This window comes from Lepisma saccharinum, chromosome 6, assembly GCF_977018435.1.
Source record: "Lepisma saccharinum chromosome 6, izLepSacc3.1, whole genome shotgun sequence".
Taxonomy (NCBI): Eukaryota; Metazoa; Arthropoda; class Insecta; order Zygentoma; family Lepismatidae; genus Lepisma; species Lepisma saccharinum.
The window spans coordinates 71,951,299-71,974,752 of record NC_139234.1 but is presented as its reverse complement, the minus strand read 5'-3'; the positions used below and the strand labels follow the sequence as shown (position 1 = coordinate 71,974,752).

General features: G+C 37.3%; 1 protein-coding gene across 2 annotated transcripts in view; it reads left to right on the top strand.

Annotated features, from left to right (window-relative positions):
- Positions 1 to 23,454, top strand: part of LOC145988871 (putative ATP-dependent DNA helicase HFM1) — a 357,472-nt gene that overhangs the window by 313,497 nt on the left and 20,521 nt on the right. For both annotated transcript variants that reach the window (XM_083124130.1, XM_083124131.1), the window contains 5 exons: positions 5,972 to 6,075; positions 11,244 to 11,339; positions 17,733 to 17,839; positions 19,073 to 19,183; positions 22,451 to 23,063. In XM_083124130.1, the coding sequence (XP_082980256.1) occupies positions 5,972 to 6,075; positions 11,244 to 11,339; positions 17,733 to 17,839; positions 19,073 to 19,183; positions 22,451 to 23,063 (1,031 nt within the window). The remainder of the gene's footprint in view (positions 1 to 5,971; positions 6,076 to 11,243; positions 11,340 to 17,732; positions 17,840 to 19,072; positions 19,184 to 22,450; positions 23,064 to 23,454) is intronic.

The window sequence follows — 23,454 nt, the reverse complement described above, 5'->3', positions numbered from 1 at the left end:
ATAATACTTTTTGCCACGCTTTGTTGGTGTGGCGTATGAAGCAAGATGCTGATCAACACCACCCATTTTGTCGTTGTAATCGACCACCACTCGTGGTTTAATTTTGGCTTTGTGACTTTGTGTTACAGTCATCATTTCAACAGAATGGATGGTTGACAACAATGTCACATCCTTCTTATCTTTCCATTTCATGACTGTCACTTTGCCGCATTGCAACCCTACTTCTTCGCCTTTCTTCAATTTGGCTGTTCTTAGAGTCTGTGGTACATCTCTCCTACTGCGTTTCAGTGTTCCAAATACATCAGCTTTTTCGAAATGAACAGATCTGCAAGTTGTGGGGAGTTATAATAATGGTCCATTGTCAAACAGTACCCCTTTCCCAACAAATCATAAACCAAAGAAAATATTTTAGAAGGCGACTGTACACCACCACAACTATCTGTATCTGTCCCGTCAGTACACACACTGTCCACTGTTGTATCACTTCCACTCACATCCATTTTTCCTTCTCCTCCTCTATACTGTTGTCTAAGCTTATCGTTACTCATCTTGTTGTTCTTCACACGATGGAAAACACTAAAACATGAACAGAATGTATTCACAACACAAAAACGCTCTGTAAGTTTTGACACTACACTCACAGAACGACCACAACTACGTAGTGTCATGGGAATCCGGTAGATGGCCTTCCATCTAGTGGCCAAAATGGGAATTAACACCTTTTAAAGCTCAAACGAGTCTATCCGGGTAGGCAGAAAAGTGCACTGCGGTTGCACGATTTTAACGAGATAACTCGGGTAAATAATATGTAAAGCAAAAACAAATTCCGAGTTAACTCGGGTTAATCAGGCAAGTGGTTAAGACACCAGACCCCTCCCACACCAAATCAAATAGATATAACTTCACCCTGACTTATCTCTGCACTTCAATCCCTGAAGATGAGAGTGACGTTAGCTCTTGAAAGCCTATCCGGAAATCACCTGGCTGATTGCCCGAGAAAACCTCTTCAACTGTGATAGCAGATTAGCAACTATCTTGTGTTTGCTTTTTTTACCACTGACATGTTTTTTTATCCCTATGTTCTTTTGAATGCTTAAACAGAGTTACTGTCGAACCAGGAAAGAACATAAAAGAAACACTCAGAATTTAGACTTGGCCTCTGACATTTGCGATTACCAAATTATTCTGGCAATATGGCAACTAAACATTCAAATTTCTCAGCCAGCAATGCTCGAAGTGGAGGGATATGCGAATGCAGGGAGGATATTCTTCACCCCCCCCCCCCGAGCTAGAAAGAATTATGCAAAGCATCCCCCCAGCTGTGTCAGTGACTCCATGTTAAAACATAGGTGCATCTTCCCAGCTAGCCCCAAAGCTCAAGCAAATATTCCCCCAGCTAACAATTTCCACTTCGAGCTCTGCCAGCCAGGTGAAATAATCAAAGGGAGATAATTACAAAAGAAAGAATTCAACTCTTCTATCATTGGTCAAAATGACCACCTGATGACCAATGAGATTTGCTTGTAGAAAAAAATGAGTCAGTATTTGAGGCAAAAGATTCATCCTGTTGATCTACAATTTTATTTTACATGGCATTCAGGATGTCTTCTGACAGGCATCCAGAGAATTTCGGGAATTATATGGGACGTCTTGGCACTAGAAATTAAATATTTATTAATTTTGTTCATGAACATAAGAAAATAGCTATACTGAGATTTGTTGTAAGCAGCTGCAATAAAATATTCATTACCTCTGGTATATGCAGGGGAGGAGCTGATGGGGCTACAGCCCCTCCAGAAATTCTGAAAAACATACATTTTCGAATGAAAACAGTGAAAAACTTGGGAAACACCAAAGTGGTAAATGCAAACTCCCCTTAAAATGACCCCAATTATATACCAGTTTTGTTTTTGAACAACTTTTAAAACGAAGGCTAAAAATTCTAATAACAAAATACTTTAATGGTTTTGCAATTCCAGCCCACTCCAAAAAAATTCCTGTGTGTGCTAGTGTTTATAACTGTAATGTATGTTCCTCATAGTTGTTTGTTTGTCTAAAGAAACTTTCCTATGATTGATATTGTCAGAAATTCAGCACAGAAGAAACAGACCCAGTAGAGAAAATACGCCCTTCCCCCCGAAAATTTCAATAACCTGGCAGAGGATTTGCAACCTCAAAGAATTTAATTGTGAAAAGTACCACTTTTAAACATAAAGATATCCATAAATATACCTGGTCTTCTGCAGATGGTAAAACTCATAATCAGATAGATCATATTCTCATTGATAAGAGAAGGCATACTAGTTTAATTGACGTTCGTACACATAGAGGTGCTGACTGTGCCAGTGACCATTATTTAGTAATTGCTAAATTAAGAGACAGACTCTCAGTGATAAATCATAAGCAACAAAATCTAAAAGTTCTAAAATTTAATACAGGAAAATTTGCTGATGAAAGAATTAAGAAAGATTACCAAATTAAACTGTCCAATAGATTCGATGTTTTGCAGGATTTAAATGATGATGAAAATATAAATGAAACAGATGTAAATAAGAATTGGGAGCACATACGTAATGCAATAGAATCAGCAGCTAAAGAAAGTATAGGATACCATAAAGCAAGAAAAAGTAAGCTATGGTTTGATAAAGAATGTCATAATCTAATAGAAATAAGAAATCAGGCTAGACTTAGGTGGTTAAATAACTCTGATTATACAAATCTAAGCAATTATAATAGAATAAAGCAAGAAGTTAACCGCACGTTTAGAAGTAAAAAAAGAGATTACTTGAAAAGCAAAATTAACGAAATTGAAACAAACAGCAAAAACAATAATATCAGAGAATTATATAAAGGTGTAAATGAATTTAGAAAGGGGTGGCAACCTAAAGTAAACTTGATAAAAGATAAAGACTGTGATTTTCTAGCTGACCCAAGCGATATTCTAAATAGATGGAAGAACTACTTTAATGACCTTTTAGATGTTCATGTAGGAGATAAATCAGAAGTAAATGAAGTGCACACAGCATAACCTTTAGTTCCAGAACCTAACTCGACTGAAGTTAAAGATGCTATTAAAAGGCTAAAGAATAACAAAGCACCTGGCATTGATTTAATACCAGCTGAGTTAATTAAATATGGTGGAAATTCGTTAATATGTCAAATTCATAAATTAATTTGTTTAATATGTAATAAAGAAGAAATCCCTCAACAGTGGAAAGAATCCATAATTATTCCTGTGTTTAAAAAAGGTGATAAAATGAACTGCAATAATTACCGTGGAATTTCTCTACTCTCAACAACATAGAAAATATTACCTAACATTATTTTAACAAGACTAACCCCATATGCTAATGAAATTATAGGTGATTATCAATGTGGATTTAAACGTAACAGATCAACTACAGATCAAATTTCGCACATCAGACAAACACTTGAAAAAAGTGGGAATATAATCAAAATATCCATCAGCTATTCATTGATTTCAAAAAAGCATATGATTCGGTCAAAAGAGATAAATTATATAATATATTAGTCGAGTTTGGAATACCTAAGAAGTTTGTTAGTATGATAAAAGTATGCACCAGTGAAACAGAAAGTAAAATTCGTGTGGGTATTAATGTGTCTGACAAATTTACAATTCATGATGGATTAAAACAAGGAGATGCATTATCTCCATTGCTCTTTAATTTTGCCTTAGAATATGCTGTTAGGAAGGTAAAAGACACTAACGAAGGACTAAAATTAAATGGTATGACTCAGTTGTTAACATATGCAGATGATGTAGACTTATATGGGGATGATATAAATACAATTAAGAATAATGCTAAAATATTTTTCAAAACTGCTAAAGAGATAGGTTTGGAAGTTAACAAAGAGAAAACTAAATATATGCTTACAGGCCGAAACCAAGTGTTAGGTAATAATCAAAATCTATTTATTGATAACAACTCGTTTGAACCAGTTTCCAAATTCAAATACTTAGGAGTAATATTAACAAGTGAAAATTATATTAAAGAGGAAATAAAAAGTAGGATTAATTCAGGAAATGCATGTTACTTCTCTCTTCATAAACTATTGTCTTCTCGTTTAATATCTAAGAAACTAAAAGTTAAAATATACAAAACAGTAATATTGCCTGTACTATTATATGGATGCGAAACTTGGTCCCTTACATTGAAGGAGGAACATAAATTGAGAGTATTTGAAAATAAGATCCTTAGGAAAATATTTGGACCTAAAAGGGATGAGGAGACAGGTGAGTGGAGAAGGTTACATAATTTAGAACTACTTAATTTGTATTCATGTCCAGATAATATTAGAATAATTAAATCAAGAAGACTTAGGTGGGCAGGCCATGTGGCACGAATGGGAGAGGAAAGAGGAGTTTACAGGATTCTTGTTGGGAAACCTGATGGTAAGAGACCTGTAGGAAGGCCACGACGAAGATGGAGGGACAACGTTGAGATGGTCCTAAAGGAAATCGGTAGGGATGGAAAAGAGTATATATATCTTGCTCAAGATAGGGACAGATGGAAGGCCTGTGTTGCTGCAGCCATGAACCTTCCAGTCTTTTTCGTAATAAGAATAACTAACAATAAGCACTGATTCAGTCTTCTTTGTAATTAAAAGTCAAAATAATAAACAAATTTAAATTTGTATGTTTGATAACTGCTAACTAGTAATTTGTAATAAATTTCCTTTTTATTAAAACTCAACAGTGGGGACATGTAGAGTGACAGGGCTGGTGTAATGTGAGAATATATTGTTGTAAGGAATTTCAACTTCAACAATTTGCTTTTGAATGGTGGTGAAAAGCTTATGTAGTCTTATCGAAATTTACACTTCATTTAAATTAATTGCATATCAGAGGCAAGAAAAAAAATTGAAATATTAGTATTGTTTTATTAGTATTATAATTCGATGCCCCCCAGAGGAAAGTTGCTGGATTCAATACTGCCTGGAAAGCCTTTAAAACTTACGAGAATCAATTTTTAAAAAAACATTCATAAACGTGGGAAAAAGTCATAGAAATGATTTTTTTACACATTTCACTTTTCCTCCAAAATGATTTCATTTTTGAGAGCAAATATTTTGTTCAAAAATATTCTTTCATTTTTCATTTATTTTCAACAAAATAATAATAGGCTTGAATAAACTTGATTTATGATTTATTTGATTAAGGCTCAGCTGGTCGTTTCACGGACACCAGCAAAACCATTTTCAAAATTTCCTCTCCTTTCAAAAAACCACCATGACATTCCAAAATCTGAAAAATTACATCTGCATAGAATTCCTTCTGCACAACAAGGGTTAACAAGCCTGGTATTATTTATGCATCTGATTATACTTGTTTTCATATAACATGTTTAATGAGTAGGGGAGACTGGGGTGAGTTGCCTATAGGGGTAATTTGACAAATTCTGTTTTATTCCTACCAGATGAGAGTTGGTGACATTGCAGGTTACTGTGAATATGTGTCATCTCTAGGACCAGCTCACAACTAAGAAGCTGAGCATCTTGTTCATGAAGTTTCTAGAGTATGACAAGTAACACATTTTTCTACTTGATAAGTACATTTTTTCAACTATATATTATTTCTTATGTTTCTTAGGCAACTAAGCATTTCGTTTATGGTAAGGTTATCAAGAAGACTATGATATATCCGATGATTAGCAGCTGTATGACCAGAAGTACAGATCTTTATTGAATTTGTCAGTATTTGCTTTATTGTGAATCTCTACTGGTATAACAATATTATATATATCGTCAACTGACCCCGCACACATAGTCAACTCACCCAATATAACTTTAACGTATAGTGGTCAAGGAAACTACAGGTATTACTCATAGCATTTCATCAATAGTAGATCATAATTTTTAAGAGCTGCAAAAATGTAAACATAAAAACATATTCAACTCGTCCCTATTCCATATAATTAAATTGACATTGAGCTTTCTGTTTCTCTTTCAGAGACTTAACATTAATAAGGGTCACTCAAATTATTAAGACAATCAGTGTCGACAGCTACTCTGCTGGCCATGAAGTATTTGCTCACTTGATCAGTGAATTCTGGGGTAAGTGCTTGCAGTTTCTCTGAAACTGTACACTTCATGCTGTAATTTGTGTTGACAATATATATAGGAAAATGAAGATTTTACACCAAAATGATAAGCAACATTTCACATGTCACTTACTATCTGACTGACATGTCATGCAAAAATTAACTTTATGTAATGACCCCAATATTGCCAGTGGCTGCATATTGCTTGTCACTTATCCATGGCAAATGCTCTTTCAAAAGTAAAGAGGAAAGTAGCTATTTGGATGTCTGCAGATTGTGGTGAAGTGTCACTTGTTGATTTGGTGTGGAACCTACATGTCAAGCAGTGGCAGATCCAGAAGTTATAGTTGAGAAGGGCCATTTCAGTAGGGTACCTTACCTCACCAAGAATCAATCCTAAGCTACATTTGCACTGTTTTATGTAAGCAATACATAGTACTGTATTGGATTGATTTGATGTTTTAACTCCACTTTATGCACAGTAAGGCTAATTTGGACTGGACCTACAGTTTAAAGTGGGATCCGAACCAGCATGTGCCTCTACCGAGAATCGAACCCGGGACCCCTTGATTACAAGGCGACGACGCTACCACTCCGCCATCGGGGAGGCCCACATAGTACTGTAAACAGGAACCAAGCTGTATTCCATATTTCAGAGACTAGGGTATTATTTCACAAAAATAGGATCCAGGGTTGGAGTAGATTATTATTGTATGTAGTTATCATAATTCCTCTCATTACCATGGTAAACTGAACGATCAGATATAAGGTGTAAAGTGAATAAATGAAGGAAACAAAAACCTATTATCTCAAGGGGACTCAGGCTTATGATCTTGAGAAAATGGTTATCACCACGCTACGCTACCAGGGGTCTTGGGTTCGAATCCCAGACTGAGCATGGGTGTTCTTTGTGAGTGCCCTTTCAACAGTTTGATCATATAGTCACTCATCCTCACTGTCTCGATTATCCAAAAGTGGCAGAAAAGTGACGTAAAATATCCAAATCAATCAATCAATGAAATTGGTTTCGGGGTCGATTTGTGAGGCCTATTACACATTGGTTCAGATCCAAATTTAAACTGTAGGTCCAGTTCCGATTAGCCTTACATGAGAATGAAGTGAACTTAAATCAAACTTTAAACAAAATTCTCGTGTCTCCTAAACTCAGTGATCAGACAGAACATTTCAGTCTTCAAAAATATTAGGCATAATAATATATCGAAAAAATAGCAGTTGGGATCCCCATGCATCTGCACCTGATATCAAGCATTGCTTATCACTTGTCATAACCTCCATAACTTTCTGGACACTGAACACCTCCTAAGAAAGCTTTCAGACCAAAGTAACAAACAAGATATGTCACTTGGAAAAAAACTTTTAGAAATAAATACCTTTCGAACTGAAGTTACACGACAAACTGGACATGCCACTTGTCACTTGTGTGTCACTCAGGTAGACCAATTTCACGCATGTTACCTTGGTCTGTAGGTCATGCATACACAGTGAAGGCCTTGTTATAGGGGCCCTGTTACTTGTCACTTTGGTGTCACTTGTTGCCTATCTTGTGTTGCACGTCACTTCGGTCTGGAAACTCCCGTAGGGAAGATCAAAATTTTGAAGTCCTCTTAATACTTAGTGTTTTCCTTTTCTTCCATTTTTAATATTTACCAGCCGTTTCAGGTATATTATTTTCTAACATCCTTATCTATATATAAAAGATGTCACTGCTCAAATACCTCTTACCAGAAAACATTTACTAAAGAGAAACTGGGAGTGAGTGAAATGTTCACTTTTGTTCTGTTTTCAGAGCCTGCCTGCACATATTATATAGTTTACATTGCCTACACATAGAATGTAGACAGCTGTTGTTTACAAGTAAATGCACATCACTGATCATTCACATCCAAACACTCTTGCAATCTTCATTTGAATCCGAGAATTGCATTCTGATGGTGCTCATCTGGAATGTTGTGAATCACCTCAAGTATCTTGAACTTGAGGTCCTCAAGATCTGTTGGTTTCTGTGCATAAACTTGGGTCTTGACATGTCCTCACAGCCAGTAATCGAAAGGTGTAAGGTCTGATGACCTTGCAGGCCATAGTGTGGGTCCTCTGGGAACAATGTAGGTTTCCTCAAATTGACCATCAAGAAACTCACAAACTTCAAGGGCAAAGTGTTGGGGGGGGGGGAGGGGGACCATCTTGCTGGAAGTGGACCTCATTGAAGATCCAAACCTCTGAAGTTCCAGGAGAAAGAACGTCTGTAACATGTTCAGGTAGCTGACACCAATGAGGTGGTCTATGGAAACTGGGCACCACACATTGACCTTGGGGCTATCCTGCTTATTCATCTTGAACTCGTGTGGATTCTAAACCCCCCAAATTCGGCAATTGTGTCTATTCACAATTCTATTTGGGGGGTATTGTTTCAGATTATATACACGTATATACCATTTCAGATAATAATAAAAAGCATCTGATGTCTAAGGAACAAAACAAGGGTCATTGTGCTTGATAATGCTGATAGTTTTCAATGCATTTTATGTATATTTTAGAAAATTAGTGATAGATTTTTAATTATTAATGCTATTATTACTATTACGAGTACCAATTTGGCATTTTCAAATTTTATGTCCATTATCATTCTTTTGGAGAATATTTCCAACCATATCCTGTGGCACAACAGCCCATTGAAAGCCCTGACCTACCTACCGACTGCTGGCCTCACTCCCACCTGATCCTACTCACTCTCTCACCCAAAGTAGGAGATCATCTAACCAGTTACGGGGTTTTTGTGTGGTCAGCACGATGAACCCCCAGTCGTTGTAGATTTTCACCGGTCCCATACATAGGCCGAAATCTCAAGATAAAAGTTTTTACGCTTCTCCCAGGAGACTCGAACCTGCATGCCATAGCTGGAGCTCAAAGCATGATGCCTTAGACCGCACGGCAACAGATATGGGTGACACCCATTCCTAACAAATTTTAAGTCAAGCTGAGGGGTAATTGTTTGCGATTGTGGCCGTGCAATCTAATGCATCATGCTTTGGGCTCCGACTACGGGACACGTGCAGGTTCGAATCTCCTGGAGGAAGCGTAACAACTTTTCTGCTGTGTATGGGGCCAGTGGCCACCCACCATCATGAGGAAATTGGGGAGCTACGAATGAGTAACGTAACCCTGTCACAGAAACCTATGTGCTGACCACACGTTACACCGTAACTGATTGGATGATCTCCCACCTTGGCAGTAGGTAGGTAACCTCACGGGTTATTGTTGCTAGAGAGTTAATTGAAACAGGAAGAAAAGTTTGTAATGAAAATCTCAAATTTCATATATATATATATATATATATATATATATATATATATATACACTCATGCTCATAAATTAAGGATAATAGGGGTTTTGCTGCCCCACGATACAGCACTGAAACAAACTAGTTGTGGTAGCACAGACACATGTTGAACACACAAGAAAGACATCCACATACCCTGTTTAACCCTGTTTATTGCAGAAAACATGAGAAAAACCAAAGAGCGCACATATGATACAAAGCAAGGGAGATTGTAAATTGTTGTTCCACGGTTCTTTGAGCATGTGCACAGGTTTCAGTATGGAATGTGATGCCCATGCACATTGACACATGCAGTACAACGGCTTGGCATACTCTGGAGGATGTTGTCGAGCAGCTGTTTGGGGTATGGCCTCCCATCCTTGCACCAGTGCCTGTCGGAGCTCCTGAAAAGTCCGAGGAGGTGAAGACGTGCGGCGACACGTCGGCCTAGAGCATTCCAAGCATTGTCGATTGGGTTGAGGTCGGGGGAATAGGCAGGCCACTCCATTCGTATGATTTCTTCTGTTTGAAGGTACTCCTCCACAATAGCAGCTCCGTGTGGCCTGGCATTGTCATCCATCTGGAGGAACGTAGCACCGACTGCACCTCTGAAAAGACGAACGTAGTCTTGCAGAATACACCTGGCCTGTTACAGTACCTCTGTCGAAGATATGCAAGAGTGCACGTGAGCCCAAGATAATTCCACCCCACACCATGACAACACCACCTCCATAATGGTCCCTTTCGACGATGTTACCGGGTCGGTATCTGGTTCCTGGTTCACGAAAGATGGTTACACGACGAGAATCATTGTTGAGACTATACCTGGACTCGTCAGTTAACAGTACCTGAGACCATTCTTCCATTGTCCATGTCCTGTGTTCTCTACACCAGTTGTTATGAGCTACTCTGTTACCATTGGACAGTGGAATGCAAATTGCAGGCCTCTGGACGAATAAACCGTGCCTGTTGAACCGTCTGTACACAGTGTGTCTGGAAACAACTGTTCCAGAGGCAGCTGCAAGGCCCCCAGCAGTACTCCGTCTGTGTCTCCGGGCACTTATGGTGAGATACCTGTCTTCTCGTGGTGTTGTACACTGTGGACATCCACTGCTGTAGCGCCGAGACACATTTCCAGTCAGTTGGAATCGTTGCCACAATCGTGAGATGACACTTTGTGGCACATGGATCACCTGTGACACGACCTTCTGTCTTTGGCCCGCCTCTAGCCGCCCAAGTATCCTTCCCCTCATTATATCATCAATGTGTGTTCGTTGAGCCATTTCACACACACACTCACCATTCGCACAACCGAACACAACTGCACACTTCCTATAGGCACTGTACTCTGGTCAGCAGTTTCTATCATGTGAGTCATTTGTCTGCTTACAGCACCACCACATACTGGATCAAGGTCATAGTCAACACAGGTTCTTTGGTACAGTACCCGGACATCATTTCAAGCTGCAATGTGCACATCAAATATTTCTTTGTAGAAGATTCTAAATTATCCTTAATTTATGAGCATGAATGTGTGTGTGTGTGTGTGTGTGTGTGTGTGTGTGTGTGTGTGTGTGTGTGTGTGTGTGTGTGTGTGTGTGTGTGTGTGTGTGTGTGTGTGTGTGTGTGTGTGTGTGTGTGTGTGTGTGTGTGTGTGTGTGTGTGTGTGTGTGTGTGTGTGTGTGTGTGTGTGTGTGTGTGTGTGTATATATATATATATATATAATGCATCAGAAAATAGTTATTTCTTACATTATAATGCTTTTTCATGAACTGTTGTATTTGGATGTAAATATTAAATATTATTTTGAAAGTAAGTTAATTAACTGTTTGTTTACTTAAAGCTGGACTTGATGTGGAAGCAAGCGTAAAGCTGTACGGTGGAGAACATGTTGGTGGCAAATTCAAGCAGGCAGTTGATGCTTACATTGAAGCAACAGGTGATTTCTGACTTTCATTGAAAAAATTAATAATATGCAACATAACTCATTACCACTCCACAGGCACAAACACACAAACAATTGTACAAATTACATTTTATTTCAAGGTAGGGTTTAAAATAAGTATGAATTTGCACACTACCAATTCAGCAAACACAGTAACTGACTCGTAACTCCTTCCATTCGATCGGAAGATACACATGAGATGTTTGCTGGTTAGAGCTACCAACTTTCTCTATTTCCAAGACATGTCATGCATTTACTCTTGTGTCCGGCATCTGGAAAGAATTTGAAAATGGCTGTAAATATGTTATATCTCGAGCATCATGTAGTTTTCATGAAGAGAATACACCTCCCACCCTGAGAAACAGATAAGCACAGAAATTTTTTACCTTCTGAGGGAAACTTCTGCAATTAGTTTAAGTAAAGTGCAACTGTAGTAGTGCTGCAAATTTGTCATAGATTTTGTAGATCCTTAAATAAACAAATAAAACAAATATTCTTATAAAAGTCAACATTAATAATGGTTCCACATTTCTTTATATCAACTGGATTCCATGGACTACATGTTATTATTGGTATTGGTTTGGTATTGGTTCAGTAAACTTTTGAATTTATATTTTAAGTGAACTTAACCAATCAGAGAAAAATTAACTCCTCGTAGAAGTATGCTTGAAATCAGACTGTATGGTACTATTGAATATAAGTTTGGAAAATTTTTAGAAGAAAAGTTTATTTAGAAATTCATTACTTTTGAGCTCAAAATGTGTCAATATCACGTTATACGTATGCTTGACATTCTCTAGTGTTATTTATTATTTACTGTGAATGTGTGACTGTGTCCTACATTTTTGTTTTAGTGATCTGGTAACTCTATTTAGATATTTACCTAACAAAACTAGTGTATCAGTTACGTCATTACATTCATTACAGGAATAGCAAAATGGCATAATTTTGCACTAAATTACAGGCTATTTATGAAAATATTAGATCAGTAAAAATTTTTGGCAGTTTTACTCATACAGTCCAGCCAAGGGAAACAAAACTAGCTGGAAAGTGCGATTCCAAACGCGAGAGGGAAAGCAGGTGGGACACTCATCAAACTACCCTGTGGCCAGTGATCAGAACGCTACATTTTAAAAGTAGCTTCGCTACAACTACAGCTACTCTTCCAAAATGTAGCTTCGCTACAGCTACAGCTACATTTACGAAAAAGTAGCTCGCTACGCTACTCCTGTTCGCTACTCGCTATTTCGCTACTTTTTGCGCTACTTCTGCAATAAAAAAACTTAAAAACAACGATATGGGTATTTAAAAAAATCCCCTACTACTGGTAAATAGGTGGCCGCGGTGGCTCAGTCGGTAACGCGTCTGACTACCATGCTCAAGGTCCCGGGTTCGATCCCCGGCCGGTTCAAATCCGGGAACTTTTCTAACGGTGAAAGCGGCCCCGGCGCCCACCCAGCGTCGAATAACATGGGTACCTGGGAGAAACCCTGGGGGGTAAAGGCGGTCAGGGGCGTGATGCTGATCACATCACCCCCACTCACGCCTTCATGGCGTGGTGCTATGCACAGGGAACACTTTACCTTTTTTTTTTTTTTTTTTTACTGGTAAATAGATTCTGTTATTCATTATAATGATTCCAGTCATTTGATAATTTTGATAGCAATGTTACTATAGTTTTTGAGAATACCATACCTATGCAAGTGGCATATCAATTCAAATTTGATATATGAATTTTGCAATTAGGGTGTTACCCAAATTACATAATTATTACAATTATACACAAATAAAATTTGGTAGAATTAATTATTTATGTTCACATCAACATATTTTTCTTGAGAATAAATATTTCATTATCATTCTTCCTCGTTCTCACAATTAGCCGAAAGTGGTAGAAAGCAACTATAGATAAGAGAATAATTAAATAAACCATTTATCCTCATTGTCATGATTGAGTAGGGTGACCAGACACACACATTCAAAAAAAGAGGACAGAGCAGGCGAAAAAGGAGGACAAAGCCATAAAAAGGAGGACACCGCAAAAAATGGCAAAACATTTGCCATTATTCATAACTTAATCAATATAAAAATATCTTACTAACATCTTGCTCACAGATACTTTTCAGGTGATCTCTTTCAATAACTTCCTCTTACCTTTAAGCAAAGAAAGAATCTTCTAATATGTTATTTAACAAATGACAAAGAATATCTAGAATTTGAAGCACAGAATTTTACTCCTTTTCTAATTCTTGGATATTAGAATGTAATATACCAACAAGTGAATGCAAATGTAACAAGTAAGATTCGCTCTAACTTATTTCCAAAAACCGAATTAAAATTTTGGGTAGTTTAGATTGGGTAGAGAAATATAGTTTTAATGCCACGAACATTTCTAGCTCTCTTTCAACAGCAGGGGAAAGTGACAGCCACTGTACACTTTATCTCATATTCGTTTCTTCCATCCTTTAAAAGCTGGATATTTTCTGGCACGATCATTGTTGAATTTACACTTTCGCTTCGTTATTTCATAAAAGTAAGTATCACTTAATAATCAAAATTCTCACTACACATTTCTGTATCGTGTATGCATAACTCGAAAAGGAACTGGCCGACCCCCATGACGGAGTGGTTAGCACACCGCGTCACACAACGCCAACGGTCCCGGATTCGAATCCCGGCCTGGGCATGTGTGTTCTTTGTGAGTGCCCCTTCATCAAAATCATATCATCGTTCATCCTCATCTTCGCGATTAGCTAAAAGTGGCAGAAAAGCGAAGTAAAATAAACCAAATCAATCAATCGAAAAGGAACTGCACAGAATATGTGCATTCCAGCCGTTTCAGAAGGCGAAGCAACGAGTTAGAATAATACTAACTACTAGGGTGATGAATTTTGCATATTTGCCTTTTATATTCCTTTGTAGTAAAATATAGGCTTTAATGTCTAAAGTTCGTTTCATGGTGTTTCTAGTCCGAAAATGCATTTTAATAGTGCCTATAAATTCCTATTTTGCTCTATTGTGCCAAAAATGGCTCTTCTGCAATATTTGCATACTTCAGCTTTTTTTACGTTCCTTTGGCTTTCCCTACATTGAACAATGGAAGGCTTTGTTTATGTTGTACTGACTGAAATCTGGTATTCGACAGATTTGAGGGTCTCAATTGGAACATTGTTTAAAATATTTTTTCCTTACAATGGTGCAAATTGTTTTTTCATCAATTGTTTAAATTCGCACAGTCGTTAGCACAAGCTCTTTTTGTGAGAATTACTTTAATTGACGATTCCCCGCAAATGTGAATTTCGATCATAGTTTGTTAATCGTTATCCCACTTTTATAATGAACTGAAGTGCCAATACAGTATAATTGTGCATTGTAAATAGAAAATTGAAATAAGTTCACATTCATTGTCTGTTTTAATGTCTTTTATAAATTTCAGGGTGCCTATTTTCGTACCTTTCCTAATTTATAGTGTCTTTTTAAGTGCCTATTTTCATCAGTTTGGTGCCTATTTCAGAGGTTTTTAGTGCCTATAAATCCGCACCCTACTAATTATTCAGTTAGGAAAGTGATCGTGTTCAGCGCACAGATGCTATTTGAGCATTGCTCGAACACTTAACTCACCCTAAGTAATATGCCTTAAATGATGATTGTTATGTGTGGAAGCATTCTCTATGCAGCATATTTGCTATGGTCGATGCTATGCTCTTTCCAGAAAAGGAGGACATTTACAGAATTCTAAAAAATCTGCCCGGACGCCGGACAGACATCTAAAAAGGAGGACATGTCCGGATAAAAGAGGACGTCTGGTCACCCTATGATTGAGAGAAGTGGAAGAATAGATGAGGAGGTAAACAAAGGAGGACAAATGAATGGTGGTGGACTATATCAAAGCGTTCGAAGATTAATATGGAATAGGGATGTACCTATGAAATGCAAAAAGGTAATATGTAACACATACTATGTGCCAATAATTACGTATGGAGCAGAGACTTGGACAATGACATAGAGAGACAAAGAAAAGATGCAGGCAGTGGAGATTAATTTTTTTAGGAGTCTTGTGAGGAAGACTAGAAGGGATAGAATGAGAAATGAGGAGATTTGACAGGCAGTGGGTGTAGTGAAGCTTCAGGACAGAATAGATCAGGCACAGATAAGGTGGTTCGGACACATGAAGAGGATGGATGCAGAAAGACTACCAGTAAGAGCTTACCATGCACAAGGAGTGGGAATAAGGCCAAGGGGGAGACTAAGATGTCGGTGGAAAGAGCAGATAGTGGAGAGTGTTAGGAGACAAGATTGGAACACCTTGGAAAGAGAGGAGTTGTGAAAGACCTGGGAAAAATGGAGAGGCTTGACTTCTATGCCGACCCAGCCAGAGACAGGAAACAGCGAAGGATGATGATGATGATGTCATGATTAGCAAAAGTTACAGAAAAGTGACGCAAAAGTAGGAGAAATACATAAATTTGAAAACTATGTATATTAACTAAAGACAATTGTTGTTTCTGCAGGAAAGTCAATAACTTGTACATACTTTTTGCAATATGATAAAATTATTGAGGAAACTGTCGTGTAAACCTGAGTGTTCTAAACGTATTGTAATTTTAAAATTTGTGAACAAATACTATCTCGAAAATAACTGTAATTCCAGAAACTCGATCATTCTTGTAACAATAATTTCTTGCTGGTGAGATCTTATATACTGACGATGATCAATGCTGTTAACGTACTGAGCCATTTATTGCTGGCACTATTCCCATGTCAGTGCAGTGGAAATTCCATCGCTCGTTTTTGCACTGCAAGTTGTGTCTTACACAGCAATTAATGACATTTTGGTGTCTCTTACACCATGCATATCCAGAGGATTTGTTCCGGGGGTGACGCAAAGGAGGCACTTTTTTCCAGTGGTGCAGCAAACGAGGCATGTTTCTCCCCAAAATAGTGATGCAGCTAGAAAAACCTAGCTGTTAGCAGGAATATATTCATATATGTCACTTAGTTATCTGGATATCTGAATTCTTTAGATACTAATTAAATAAATTACGCAGATATCTATAATCTACAATCTAGATAATCTGTATCTCCATGTAATAGACTGTCTTTATGAACCTCCTGCAACATTAAGGGTTATTGTCGATTTTTTCTGACACTGTTGCCACATTCAAAATTCACCTCAAAATGCCAAGAAAAAATGTAGCTGTAGCGAAATTTTCACTACAACTACAGGAATTTTGTAGCTTCGCTACCGCTACAACTACAATTTTCAAAATGTAGCGTCGCTATAGCTACAGCTACAAATTTTGTAGCTAGCTACAGTAGCGACGCTACAAGTAGCTCGCTACTTCTGACCACTGCCTGTGGCATTTTGCTTGCATGGGTTTGCTTCTTGTGTTTATTACTGCTTGCTGTGTTGTGTTTGTCTCTTACAATTCGTAACAAACAGTTTCGAAGTGGAACAAAGGAAACTGTGTCGTTTTGGTGCCTGTTGCACATTCTACAAAACGCCATCGCAATGCCACAAAGCATTCAGTTACTACATTTTCTTTATTATATTTATAATATATACGATGTATAACACATACTATTATTAGGAAGAGTGAATACTCTTCTGATTACTGCTGTCTACATTTGTGCAAATTATAATATTTCTTAAGGAGATCTATTTAATTGAATGATCTAAAATAAAGTTACTGGTTTACAATTTTACAAACAAGTTTATCTACTAATGTGATGTGATGAATATTTTCCTGATATATTCTGTTTGCTTATATAGTATATGGATGGCTATTTTTTCCATTCTGTACCCTTACATAATTCGTAAACATCTCTACATATTTTGGCGGATGTTAGTACGTTTCAAACTTCATTGTTGTTTCCACAGCAGACCATTTTCACCAAACCCGCTTCCTGACCCAAGTTCCGTCACCCCTATTTTGCCAATGAACACGTCCAGTTGGCGCATGCGCACTTCCGTCCATGGTCTCAGCTAAGGCAGCCAGACAGTACACACATTTGCCTATATCGTCTGATACTAATAGAATATCCCATCTTGTTTATGTAGATAATGTATGTGTGTATATTGTATATATATATTAACATACAAAAGAAATAAGTATTTTTCTTATTTTATGCCATTTTCATACTTATTTAGGGAAGCAATAATGAGGATGAATGATGGTTAGATGAAAATTATGAAGGGACACATGCAAAAATACATCCATGCCCAAGCTGGGACCCACATCCAGAACAACAAGTGGCAAGACCATGAGTTAATCAAATGTGCTTGATCATTGAGACGGCTAAATATCGCATGTAATACCAAAGTTTGAAATATTACTGTACTTTTGGGTACATTACATAATAGTGCATTTTTATTCTATTCATTAGGTGGAGCCATGCTGCCTAAAGTGGACACTTCATCACAGAATAAAGATACTGCTAAAAATATAAAACAGTGCCAAAAGCAGACCACTGAAACCAAATGCGATAGTGTGGTAAGTTGTCATACTTTACTTACACTCTACCAGTATTTGTAAAGTTAAAGTTAATTCTACAGTTTTCAAATGTAGCTAAGTTCAGCGGCGGTTACTGATATTGTTGCACTGTTGCACAATGACCGGATATTTTACAACAAAATTTCATACTTTTGTTAGTATATTTTTAATTTGTTTTCCTATTAAATATATTGAACATAAACAAACAATTTTGTCCTTCATTGCTTTATAAAGCAAATTCCATTATGATCTGTTAAAAGAAAGGAGGCAATCTGCGAGATTTCACAGTGTATGAGTAGATGCACAGGTACGCATTGAAAAATCTGAGCAACGGCCTGATCTCTACAGCAAGAAGTATTGGAGCGAAATTCAACGCTGTTCTTCCTATCCCCTGCTTCAGTTGGCTTGGTCGTTGCAATGGGTTTACAACACACACCAAAGTCAGGCAACCCGTTTAGGATCCCCGGGCAGGTGAGGGAAGAAGAGGAACGGACCAACAACAAAAGCTTGATTGCTAATCTTTCATACACCGTTAGAGAGCAGCAGCGTTCGAACAGCAGCCAAGTTCTCATTGTCCTGTGTTGTAGAGCAACAGACAAAATTTCCACATTAGGCAAAGAGAAATATTTTATTTTGAGGAGAATCTTAATCTAATTTAAATTATGCTTGAAACTTGTAACTATTTGATTTCATTTGTTGTTTTTTAAATCCACTTTATGCACAGAAAGACTAATCGGGACTGAACCTACAGTTTAAAGTGGGATCCGAACATTAAAGTACTTCTTATGTAATCACAAAAAACACAATTCTGCATAATATTGCTGCCGAATAAATGGAAACTTCAAATTTTGTATGATGATTATTTATTGTACTCCTCGAAAATGTCACGTGTCACTCACATATAAAATTATAAATATGTATAATTACATTATAAATATATACAAATTAGTTATATAAATATATTATATATATATTTGCTGCAACCACCAACATTCTGAACCACAAGCCGCCACTGGCTAAGTTACAGTTCAGAAGTAGCTGTAAGTTTTTTTTTTGTTTTTTGTTAAAATTATTATTAGTTAAGAAGAATTGTAAGTTTATTTTACATGTACTTTATTGTACAGCTGTGCTTACAGGGAGGTTTGTGGATGCAGATTGCATCCACTCAACTTTTTGGAGGAATTTTATTGTGATGAAAAATTGACTGAAGACATATGTTCTCTACCTTTCCAGTCAAGTCATGATCCAGCCACCAGCGCTCCCAGGAAAAAAATGCCCATCATTGAGCACATCAGACAGAAGGCAGAAGTTTATTCCAAACTTCCACTCAAGAGACTGAAAATGGTAAGTGCGTGGCGTTATACATGGTTTTGCAAAAGTCATTTCCACATATAAATTCCCTATAACTTTGTAATAAATAAATATGTTTCAGTGAAACAAAGTTTGTACTGCACAGCAGTCTTTAAAGTTTTACCTGGCAACACTGCATGTTTAGAGAATCACGTGACTGCGAGTGATCAGGTGATTCCAAGATGGCGACAATTCAGGAGGCAGATGGATTGGCCGCAGAGGACCCACATCTTGGCCCACAAGGTCGCCAGACCTACCTGCATGTGACTTTTGGCTGTGGGAATATGTCAAGACGGAATGTATGCGGAGAAGCCAAGAGATTTGGATGACCTCAAAACAAACATGTCTGTAGTCATTGCGGGGCTTGGATTCAGGATGAGGTTGCATGAATGCATCGATGTGGCTGGTGTTTATTTGGAGGTGTGACAGTGAGAATGACAGACATGCAGTATTACCAGGTAAAACTTAAAGACTATTGTAAAGTACAAGCTTTATTTCACTGAAATATCTCTGTCTAATACAAAGTTATAGTGAATTTAAATGTGGAAAGGACTTTTGGAAAACCCTGTATTATTTTTATTATTATTGCACCACAATGCTTCAAGAGTAGTCACTGGAATTCCACCTACTGGCAATTTTTCAAATACCACACTTGCATACAACTGTGTCATTTTGATGAATTAGAATATGCTGAATGTTCACATTGAATAGTGTGACTTCTTTACTAGCATTCCAATTTGACCAAATGAAGGAGGATTATAGCCCTTATCACCAACAACCTGCTAGCAGCTAAATGTCATTGATAGTTATGTACACAGCTGCTGACTGGCCTATTTGCTGGAAGAGGTATAGAATCCCCATACCCCACTCACTCTCAGTAGCAGATCAAATTGATTAATTTGCTTTATTTTACTTTGCTTCTTGTGCCACTTTTGGCTAATTTGCGAAGATGGGGATGGGTGATGGTATGATGAATGGATACTCACAAACATCCATCCCCAGACAAAGATTCGAACCCAGGACCCCTGGCATCATAGTGCATCAAATTGAGTGTTTTGACTCTGATCTCACTCTTAAAGATTTCAGGATGGAGTCCCGGCCTTTGTGAGTGCCCATCAATTGCACAGGAACATCTGAAAGATTTTTTCCCAGGGAGACGCAAGCAAGGGGAGGGGGTAAAAGCATTTTTATCCCTCAAAACACTGCTTCGGTGTGAAGTTATCATGTTCCTGCACCAGCCTTATTTGTAATTATTACTCCTTCATAATAATTAGAGAACTCCCTTGTTCTTGCCTTTAGGGCAAGTGGTCCCAGGTTCGATCCCTGGTAGGAGTTCCATAATTTTGTTATTGGCCGAGCATTGAGAGGACAATTGGGGAATTACTTGAAAGCAATAGTAACAGACTCCGATCTCGAGAGCCAGAATACAGAGTGTGGTCCACTCTATGGCAATGATAAAATTCAAGTATAATTCCCGGTTTTTAATACGAACTTACCCAAAATTCAAAGGTACAACCAATTACCACCTCTCACCACCCACACAAATATATTAACAATATAAAGGATCTGTGTGATTCCAGTGTATCCAAATACTCTACTTCAATTCAATTAAAGGTGTATGTATACTTAAAATATTTAATTTAAAGTGCAGAGTTTACAATTGCCATGTCACAAACTCAGGCTCGAAATACATCCACAAACACAAGTCACAAATGTTATGGAATATCCTAATATACAAGAAATGTTAATTGTATAACGATTTGAAACTCAAATTTAACTAATCAACTTCAAGATCTCTTATCTTGCAAAAATCTTCTGTTTGCCAGATAGATTGTTCTGCAAAGGACACTAACAAAGTAAACGGATAGAGAGAATTCTGTTTTAATTTCCATGCAGCTTTATTTTCCTTCCTTAATAAAAATAAAAGTTAATCTGTGAAAATCTTGCTCAGGGCATTTATAAATATATATAAATTCATTTGGATTTGTATTAATAAAAGTTGCAATTTTTCACGTATATGGAGAAAAATTCATGCAGAAATCATACTTAATGCCCAGAGCCAATAATTCATGCAAAATTCCCAGAATTCAAGAATTTCCCGGTGAGTAGCCACCCTGATACAGCAGTGATGGGACACGTGTGCTGAACACGTGTCACTCGTGGAAAGCTACGTGGCAGACCTTGGCACTCGACGAGCAGTTGCACCACAGAGGGTTCGTATTATAATTATCAGTACAAATTACCATGACTTAAATTAAATGCAATATATGCAATTCATTTCATACAAGTGACAATGGTTACACTGGCAATCCATTAAGATCTATATAATTTTAGGCATTCATATTGCACAGCCACCCAAGCCACCCCTTCCATATGTTCATGCAACTTCATGATATATTACATATTTTCAATACTGTAACTACAGAGGTTTCTCTTGTAAGGGTGCTGGACCCTGTGGCCGAGTGGTTAGCACATCGCGCTGCTACGCCAAGGATCCCAGGTTTGAATCCCGCTCGGACTTGGTTGTTTGTGAATGTCCATTCATCAATTTCATCACTCATCCCCATCTTCGCAAATTAGCCAAGAGACACAAAACGCAAAGTAAAATAAACTAAATCAATCAATCAATCTTGCAAAGGAACCCAAACATTTCTCAATATTTTTTAAAATTTTTGAATGGTTCCACATGAAAATGGTATGTTACAAAACAAAGTCTGCCTAGAGCATATGCTGAAAGCGGCTGCCTCCAGTATCCAAGTACTTTTACATATAAGTCTGCAAATTGGCAAATATGTGTCTTAATGTGTCATCAGTAACAGCAGTAATCTCCTGCCATATCACACCTTTGAAGGTGTCAATTGTTTGCAGCTTACTGCTGTATACATTTTCCTTTAGTAAACCACACAAGATAAAATCAGGTGACTTCAGAGCTGGTGATCTTGCCGGCCACAGATTTTTTAACTTAATCGTCACCAAAATAACTTTCAATTTCACTCATGCTTGCGTTAAATGTGTGACACGTTGCACCATCTTGTTGAAAGTAACCTTCCATTAATTCATCATCTTTTAACTGATTCACAAATTCACTGAATATGTTCAATTTTCATAGCGAACCATTCAAAATTTAAAGAGTTATTGAAGAATTTATAGATTTTCTGGTGAGAGAATCACCTTATAGATTAATTCAAAGTAATTTTCTTTCCATCTTCAAGGTTATGTGACATTAACACATTTTATTATTGTTATTTTTTTTTCTTGCAGGATGAGCAGCCTAGTCCTGTTATTGATCTAAATAAATTTAAATATACTCCACAAAAAAATAAACTTATTCCTTGGAACACAAAGAAACCAAATCCTGTTTCATCAATGAGTGCAAAGTCTGCTAATCTTGAGTGTTTGCCTGACATCAGAAAACTAATTGAGAACATGTCTTCCATGAATAAGAAGAAGCAAAGCAAGACAACTGCAGCTGAGGAACAAGCACTGCCTGTTAGAAGAATCAAAGAGCGTAAACCGATGATTTGTGAGCCTGAAGATGGTCAGGTATCAGAAACAATGAAAGTTTTTGAAAGTGGTTCCTGCGCACTTGATATGTCATCAAAAAGTGATTATATGGAGCCTGAAAAAGCTGCTATTCCCTGTGAAAATACTACTATACTTGTGAATGCTGTGTGTTTCGATGAAAGAAACAAATATAATGATCCTGAACTTGATGAAGCAGATGCTACAAAGGAATGCACATCTGATGAAAATATCAACGAAGAATCTTGCAAAGATGACAGGATCTCGTCGACCAATCTGAATAGCAATTTGTCAATGAATATTGTTTCTTTGACACCAAAGCTGTGCCAAAATATACAACCCACTCTGAAAGGTAAGGATCACTTAGTAATTATTAGAATCAAGGCTTTATTATCTTAATTTTAAAAAAAGAGGTCTGGGTTGATTTCTTCAACAATGTAAGAATTATAAAGTTGTTCAGTATATTTATAAATGTTAATATATCATTCCACCAGAGTTTTGCTTCAAAATCTTCATAGGTTTAGACATGAGAAAATAATAATATCGAAAGAGTTAATGAAAATTCTGCACTTTACGTAACTTCAAGGATATTGTAACTCTCAATGTGTCATGTAGCTTTTCGAAGACTCAGCAAAAGTGTAGCAAGACATTTTGCAAAGATGTAGAATGCAGCATTTTGTGAATCACTGGTATTCAGTGTTTGGAAGTAACTAGTTACAAATAACTCATTACAAGTTGCAATG